Source organism: Triticum dicoccoides, chromosome 4A, assembly GCF_002162155.2.
Source record: "Triticum dicoccoides isolate Atlit2015 ecotype Zavitan chromosome 4A, WEW_v2.0, whole genome shotgun sequence".
Taxonomy (NCBI): Eukaryota; Viridiplantae; Streptophyta; class Magnoliopsida; order Poales; family Poaceae; genus Triticum; species Triticum dicoccoides.
The window spans coordinates 731037786-731046270 of record NC_041386.1 but is presented as its reverse complement, the minus strand read 5'-3'; the positions used below and the strand labels follow the sequence as shown (position 1 = coordinate 731046270).

The window sequence follows — 8485 nt, the reverse complement described above, 5'->3', positions numbered from 1 at the left end:
AAAAAGCAGCGCTTACATTCCAAATTGGGAAAGCTAACCCTGTCGGAAATCAAGCGTTGCCGCGCGCGACCGCAAGATAGCATCGCCCGCTAGTTCGCATGATTAGTTTAATCTCTGGTATTGATGTCATGATTTATCTTTTATTGATTCGGATTAAATCTCATAGTAATATGCTCATATTTCCAACAATAGAATGCCAAGCCGATGAAGCAAACCCAAAGGATGATATAGGAACTTGTAAGGTGCCAGAACGGAATAAATTAGCAAGTTACTTGAAGCAGTAGATGGTAAGGTACGATAAGGTGTGGCTACTCCCGGGATTGCACACATACGTTATCCTAGCACCTGCAACCTATAGATCATGTTCATTGCATGGATAGTTGTTCCATGAAATTGCTGCCACCATCTTTTTTTTTTGCGGGACAGGGAAAATCCCAGCCCCATTTTTCTATTATATTATTAAAAATAGAAGTAAATAACGGTCTTTGTCAAACCTTACATGCCATAATTATTACATACCCAAAAACAAAAAGAACAGTTAACAGTCAAACCTCTAAAGTTGTACTACCTGACAACCTAGAGGGAACATAGATAAGATAACAACAATCACTTACAAACAAAAAATCATAGCTCCTCAATCGTCAAGCTGAAGGTAAGTATAGACTTGGTATGCACACAAAAGAAAGTTTAACGTTTTTTTCTTTCTTTGTTTGGATAAGCAGCAGGAAGCCCCTATCTATTTATTTTTTAAGAACAAAGTATAGCTCATGTTAGAGCTCACAGGACCATATTCTGAAGAATTGCAGTATTGCATATATTTCTGTAGCGCTCCCAGCAACTTACCTGAATAATATTGCAAGAGAAGAACGTCAACTTCCACAACAGATTTGAGTAATTATGCACAGAGAAAATAAGACACACTACTATTTCTTGTAGATTCCCGTGAGAAGGCGACAAGGATCACTCACACTAAAATAGCATGCAACAAGCTAGCTGCAGTCACAAGGGTCGAACGTAGAAACCAATTGCATCAAGAGAGCCCCCTGCGCGACCAAAGAAACCAACAATGCTACTATTGCTCTGCACTGGAAGGGCGTCGAATGGAACTCCTCCACCTTTTCCAAAAGGTCCATAGCAAGCAAAATTTGTGACAAAGGTAAGCGATGTTACACAGCTGGCTACTCCATAAAATGAACCAATTGTTCCAGAAACATTCATGAGATACTCATTAGGACCAAGATTAATCTGCAAGACAATAAACACAATATTCAAGACATATTGAATAATTAATTAAGGCTTGTATGAGGACTGAGGAGGTATCATCATAAACACCCATGCATGAAGAAGGGATAAATAAGGCTTGTAACCCACTTACATTTGAAACTCCCCCACCATGTCCACCCCACGGACCCGCAGTGCGCTGCTGCCTACCATGATCGGTGTATGAAAAGGCGAGAGAATCTACAATGTCGCCACTGTGAATTATCACATTTTCCAATCGGTGGGGTGCCACCTTGATGTCACGAGCCCTCCCTCCTGTTCCACCAAACGGCTCAACCCTGGAAAGTAGAGCCTGAGCACATAAACAAGAGATTAGAGAAGGAGAATATAAACAAAGCAACACACACGATGCAAAAAATTAAAATTAAGGGAACTCAGTACATCTTCTTCCTTCTTTGCTGGCAGCTCCTCAGAGATGTGTTCCTCTTGATCTGAAAGCATTTCATCTTCGAAATGCCTCTTCAAATCAAGAGTAGGACAGTTGGGAGGATTTTGTCCTGTTGCTTTACACAATGCAGCTTCTGCATCCTCTACCTCCGAGAGCCTGGCACAGCGGCAGTCCATTTCAACCTTGACAGTCTTCAGGGATGAGAGATTCTCCAAGCCCAAATCGAAATCACTTTGAGCATCTTTTGTCTCTGCAACATCAAAGCAAAGATAAAGCTTCTGAAGCTTCTTCATTGCTCCTGGTCTGAACACCAGCCTCACAACACGGCTTGCAAAGATGAGCTTCTCTAGACACCGGAATTCATGGCCAGTACTCGTATTAGTACCAACACATCCGTTGATCTCCAGCCTTTTCCCAGTGGTTTCTACCACTTCGAGATCCAACGAATGAAGTATGTGCAAGTCTGCAAGAATTTCGAGATCTTCCTGCCCTAGTCTCCGCACCATGATGGATATGTCAGAGAGGTGGCTGCAGTATGATGAATTTATCCACCCCGGCAGTTTCGAGAATGGGCTGAAGTTTTCCCATACGGACCCTTCTCTGAATATATGTTCAGTCTTGTCATGGGAACTTGCTTCAAATCTTCGGAGGTGTGAAGGGACCAAATCTGCCAGCAACATGAAATCCAGGGACGAATCTGGAGCAAAAATAACAAAAACCTCAAGTTCCTTCTGATTGCACAAGAACAATAGAAAACGCTTCTCACATTTCTTGTCCCAATTATAGACTGAAATCTCTAGCACCCTCACTTGTCTAAGCTGAACCATAGTGGATGGTAGTTCTTCTATTACGGCCTCCTTGATATCCAGTGTCTGCAAAAGCCGCAGATTTCCTATTGCTTCTGGAAGCTTAATGCACCAACCATAGTAATAATCCTGGCTTAGCCTCAGATATCTCAAGTGAACCAAATTACCCAGACTCTTAATGTTACGTGTAGAGCACTCTTCTAATTCCAAGACACGTACAACGGGAAATATGGAGAGGGATGGCATTGAATTAATAGCACAGGAGGAGACAACAAGTGTCCTCACATGCGGCAACATCTTGGTAGACTTGAGTATGCAATTCTTTCCATTGATGTTACGGAGGGATAGCCGATGAATGTTGTCTTCCAGAGGCGGAGAAGGCTGCTTGCCATTACATATAGTGACGAAGTTTTCTTGAGCTGACAAGGAAGTAACAAACTCAAGTACCAAACTATGCATTTGACAAGCATGCGCCCTCCCAAACGCATCAACATCTATGGGTTGGACCATACTCCTTTGAATAAGCTGGTTGAAGTACTCATCCCCTAATTCATATCCATGGACTAAATCTTCAGCCATCCATCGGTGTATCAAGTCATCTCTCCCAATTATATGATTCTCCAGAAATATGCTTAGGTACAAAAGACAAGATCTTAGTTGGGAAGGCATATCACGGTAGCTAAGTGATAATATCAACCTCATGTCCTTCACACCAGGATTATTTTCCAGGCCAGTACTAATCGAGTTGTATACACTCCACCATTGATCTTCAGTTTGTGTCGGTTTGTTTGCAAGGAGGCTAGCTATGGCAATGATACCTAACGGCCAGCCATTGCACTTGTCTAATATTTTCCGTGATACAACCTCGAATTCGGTAGGGCATCCATCCTTAGAGAATATTTTGTAATAGAATAGTTTTTGAGAGTCACCATCAGAAAGAGGTTGCAGTTCATGAACGATACCATCGAATTCCCCACAAGAGCAACATGACCTAGCAATATCAATATTGCGAGTTGTTGTGATTACTTTACTGCCAAGTTTGTTTTCAAAAAGAACACCCTTGATGAGTTTCCATGGTTCTTCACGCCACATATCATCAATGATGATCAAGTACCTACAATATTTTCAAGGGCGTTAAAGGTTGGAAAAATGGGACGGGTAGCTATGATCAAGTTGAGATGTGCAATGAAGAACGCAGTCTATCAAAAAATTAATCACCACTACGTAAAAACAATTCTACTGATTGGAAAAGGAAACCCATCAGTAGTATAGCCCACCACTGACCGGTGTTAAACGATAGACTTGTCTGTACGTGTTATGTACGTGCTTGTACCTAGGCTAGGCGTGTCGTGTGTGCGTGGTTTGTTGTACAAGGTATGTCTAGTTAGGATTGATCCTTATGCTTTGTGTAGTCTTCTTAATGATCAATCCTACTAACTACGAAAGCTGGCGGGTACCGTCACCAATGACACCAATAAATACTCCAGTTTATACTTCTTAATGATCAATCCTACTACCAAAGCTGATGTCTGTAACTAACCGGACGGAATGCTTTCAAAACTGGCGGATTTCGTTCAAGTTCGGATATAACTTATATTGACGGACGATATTTAGACTGCTTAACTAAAAACTAAATAAAACACTAAACCCTATATCGGACGACCACCTCGTAAGAATGGCCGCCCTGTCCTGCCGCACCACCATTGGCGTCTATGCCGTCGTCGTCATCGTAGTCGCCCCTCCAGCAACACAAGGATGTCGGAGGGCCACGGAAGGCTTGTCCGGCTGCTGCCTGACGATCGCGGAGGAGCCGCTCCACCTCCTATTGCACCGTGCGAAGGGCCCTAGCCGACATTGGTAGAGCAGTCATTAAGCGACCACTCCTCACCGATCTTGGCAAGCTCACCGTAAAGGCAGCGGCAGCAGCGCCTGGCGACCGTCTCGGCGGTGGTGACGGAGCGGTCTAGCACCCACGCCGCGGCGAGCTCTGGGTCGTTGCGGACCCATTCAGGCCACTCATCTGTCCTGGCGAACGAGAAGTGGCGACCAACATTACGTTGGTCATACCTCCCCCGCTGCCGCGCCGCGCGCTCGGCCTCGGACACCACGGCCCGAGAACCGGAGGCACCACCGTAAGCGCCGCCTCCGAGTTAGTGGAGTATGCAGCCACACGCCTTGGCGATCGCATGCGCCAACTCCTCCCTTGTCGGGCGGCGGTGGCGTCGTGGGGGCGAGGAGGACCCATCGACCTGCGCATACATTTTGTGCGACAGGGGCGACGGTGGCTCATCTTTCGCGTGGCAGAGGCGATTGGGGGACGTTGGCTCCTGCTTCACGCGGCCGTCGATGTCGAGGCCGCGGTTGTGCGGCGGGGACGCAAGCTCGTCCTTCAAGCAGCAAAGGGGGAACGCTGGCTCCCGCTTAACGCAGACCCGCAGCGGCGATGGTGGTTCCTCCTTCACACGCGCCGGTGATGGTGGCGCTGAGCCTATATGACGGAGCAAACGTTCCATCATGATCTTCATCTGATGGAAGAATGCTTCGTTCGTCAGAGCCGCCTCCGAGAGGAGACGGAGCCGCTTTTGATCTTCCTCATTTCCGGAGGAGATGATTATCTCCTCCTTGCTGGAAGAGCCCGCCGCCGTGGATGCAGATGGTCCTGGTGAGCGAAGGTGGGGACACCATGATCCTCTTGACGAGGAAATTGCACCGGCACCGCCTGCCTGCGCGTAGAACCAGGACTTTGGCATCGCCGCTGGGCTCGGAGAGGTGGAAGGGTTGACGAGGTAGAGCAGGACGGTGGGGTGCTCGGGACCACGATTGCGGATCTGTTCGTAGTCGGCACATGGATTAAATAGCAGCGGCTAGGAAAGGCAGAGGGACGGCAGCCCGATTCAACCTGCTGCAGCGGCCGGAGTGGTTTCTCGAGACGGGGCGTCCGCATTGACGCAGCGACACCGAGAGTCGGTTCCGTTTGCACTTCCTGTCCGGTTGAATCGCGGGCATCAATGTCGGCCACTACGTGCTCTGGGCCGGCATGAATGCGGAGCGGTCCGGACTCCCACAAAGCCTCCCCTCACCCCCCCCGCCACACACAAATTTGTCTCCGGTTTGTGAAAGAAAACATGTCTGGGCCGCCCTACGAACCGATACAAGCTCGCGTTGGATAGCTTCCGCGGTCCAAACAACATAGTCAAGCGAGAGGTTTGATGGTCGCTGTTGGAGATGCCTTAAGTCACAACTGATGGGCCCGGAGTGACGCATGTTAGTGTCAGTGGTAACATCACAATAAATGACAACTGGGATCACTTACATGCACAAACTACAGCCTGTCGGTGGTTGTTTCTCTGCCCAACCCAAGGCCTCACAACAACACAAAAGATAAGCTCAGAGCAACACAGCTTAGAAAACGACCAAAAAATTGCATAGGCTCAGATGAGCCTAGGAGTGAACAGTAAATTCATTTAAAATACTAAAAAACTCAAACAATTCCGAACTTTTTGTGGGATAAAATGCTTGAGTATGTGACGTATATGCCAGATTTCATAGTATTTGGGCATCTAAGGAGATCTCAGCAAAAAAGAAAAATTTGGGGTCTGTCAAAAGTTTACTGTTTGTGCATTGTTCGGACCTGATTTTTTTTTTTGCTGAGAACTATTCAGATGTACGAATGCGCTTACACTTGGCATGGACATCACGCATTCAAGCATATTTCACCATGAAAGTATTGGCATGTTTCTAATTTTTCTAGTATTTTTTTTGTGTTTACTGTCCACATGGTGTAGATGAGCTCGGGCTCGGAACTGAATATTCGATATTGTTGAACCTACCTGAATGGATTGGCAAACCATGCGAGCCCATGACAACAGTCCACTAGAGTTCTCTAAGATCTGAATTTCAGTTCTAGCTTCGGTATAATAAGATAGCAATAATAATTTACGTACCTCCTTTTCTCAAGAACCCGTATGATTTTGTCGATGATCTCCTTCTCAGACCACGTATCAGTGTTTACATAGTGTTTGTGGCTTTCTTGACGATGTGCGCTGCAAAAAGTGTTTCACTATCTTTTAGGATTGGGTAAGTCAGTGAATATTTTCATGATCTAATAGCAGGAGGATTTTGTAAACTACCAGTAGCAACAATATAGTTAGTGATATATACCTCTTATGCTCATCCTTTTTCCTGTCCTTGTCCTCCGTATCATCTTGGATATTGCTGGTGACTTGACGAAGTATGCTGCTAAGGATATTCTTCATATTAGGCTGAAGAGAAACCGAAATAAAAGCTGTGCAATCGAATTCCCCTTGAAGCTTTTGATACACAACATTGGCAAGGGTGGTTTTGCCCATTCCACCGAGGCCAACGATGGAGACCAACTTGAGCTTCTGCTCTGATGCGCCTTCACCTCCCACGGACAGTAGCTTGATTATCTGTTCCGTCGAACGGTTGATACCAACAAGCTTTTCTTTGTCTTGATACAGAGCTGGCAAGCGGGGATCAGACGGAGCTTGGAGTGCCATGCCGTCAACTTTGTACCTCTCGTGACGGTTGCTAACCTCCTCAACCTCCTTTCTGATGCGCTTGATCTGTGTGGCGATGTCAAGGCGAGCCATACATGTATGCGGCAGTATGCCCTTGGCTTTAACGCAGCACGTCGTGGAGGACGCTGAATCATTATCAGGGTCAACACGCACAATGTAGGAATCGATGGTGTCCTGGATGTGATAGGATATATCCCTCAGGTTGCTGGCCCAGATCTTGACTTGCGGATCGAGTTGCTCCGTTGGCAGCTCAGAAACCTTTTCTAAAGCTACTTGCATGCTCCCGAGCTCCTTATGGAGGTACCGGATTCCATCTTTGATTGATGTTTGTAGCTTGTATTGGTCGCCCAACAATTTGGCCAGCTTGGGGAGAAGGGCCTGCAACGCGCCGGTTGATGCATTCACCACTATATCCATCTTGATTCTTTGAATTTCCATCTAGCTAGCTAGTGTCCGGTTCATCATTAGATAAAAGCATAATCTGGAGAAAGGACAAAAATTGGTAATCATGCAATTTCATTCTATCCGTAACCAAATCCTTGGCATTACAAGAGAATAAAAATAGATCTTGCTTCTTTTCTTCCCTAATTAATTCTATTAAGTAAGAAAAATGAATTCGTATTCAACATAGATCATAGAAAACATTTTTTTGAGTCTCACATGCATCTCAGGAAAAATTACGAATAATAAACTGAATTTGTAAATAATGGAGAATACAATTTTATAGTTGCGAACATATCTCTTAATACATAAAAGTAAAAAAAATCATATTCAAAAAATCGTCTATATATTTCTCAGAAAGGAAATCGTCCATGGGGTAGAGTCACGATATAAATTAGCAAATAAAATGAGAATTCACATCTTCTCTCACTAGATACAAGGTTGCCCGCATTTGAGCTTCTGCCATGGCAAGTGCAACAGATGTAAAAGCAAATACGAACCAAAATCATGCGGACCCAAACAAAAACGCAATAACCTCTAGCTAATTTCATTGGACTTGACCTCTATATCGGTAGAGATGCATGTGAGCCACAAGGGCCAGATCAATTGGTACAAACGGCAGATCAAAACGAGGATTCCTAGCAAGTTTCACTGGACTTGAGAGTTCCAGATTGATCAAGATGGGGAGCGCATAGAGAGATAAAAATAGCAGGGGGAAAAGAGAAAAACAGAAAAGTTGCAAGAGAGCCGTCACCTCGCGAAAACTGTGGTCGCTTCGCCAAATGTCTTCCCAGTCTGGGAAGACGCGGAAGACTGGAAGGCAAGTTAAAGACACGGTGGGAGGAGTCGTCGGTCGGAACTATAGTGACGACGATCGAGTTGGTGGAGGAGTTAATGGAGCAGCACCAGACCTCCCTTTATTTCCCAAAAAAAAGAATAGTTTTCCATATACTCTAAACTGGTGCTACTGTGACTCCGTTTAAGCTTTGTAATATATCTGAGCCTAAAGGTGTTCTCTTTAGGAAAAG

General features: G+C 45.4%; 1 protein-coding gene across 1 annotated transcript; it reads right to left on the bottom strand.

The window, feature by feature from the left end:
* Positions 1 to 526: 526 nt before the first annotated feature.
* LOC119284282 (disease resistance protein Pik-2-like) lies at positions 527 to 7433 on the bottom strand. The gene is made up of 6 exons (XM_037563473.1): positions 6637 to 7433; positions 6420 to 6518; positions 1663 to 3589; positions 1376 to 1573; positions 969 to 1245; positions 527 to 843 (listed from the first exon to the last, which is right to left on the bottom strand). Exons 1-5 carry the CDS (start codon positions 7431 to 7433, stop codon positions 1000 to 1002), a joined length of 3267 nt encoding a protein of 1088 aa, XP_037419370.1. The 3' UTR covers positions 527 to 843; positions 969 to 999.
* Positions 7434 to 8485: the final 1052 nt, after the last annotated feature.

Bases quoted from the DNA above. Each gene is read 5' to 3' on its own strand.
- LOC119284282 (XM_037563473.1), bottom strand. From the start codon at position 7,433: ATGGATATAGTGGTGAATGCATCAACCGGCGCGTTGCAGGCCCTTCTC. The intron at 1,574-1,662 runs GTACTGAGTTCC...TTATGTGCTCAG, and splicing joins CAGCAAAGAAGGAAGAAGAT to GCTCTACTTTCCAGGGTTGA. The intron at 1,246-1,375 runs GTAAGTGGGTTA...ATTGTCTTGCAG, and splicing joins ATGGTGGGGGAGTTTCAAAT to ATTAATCTTGGTCCTAATGA.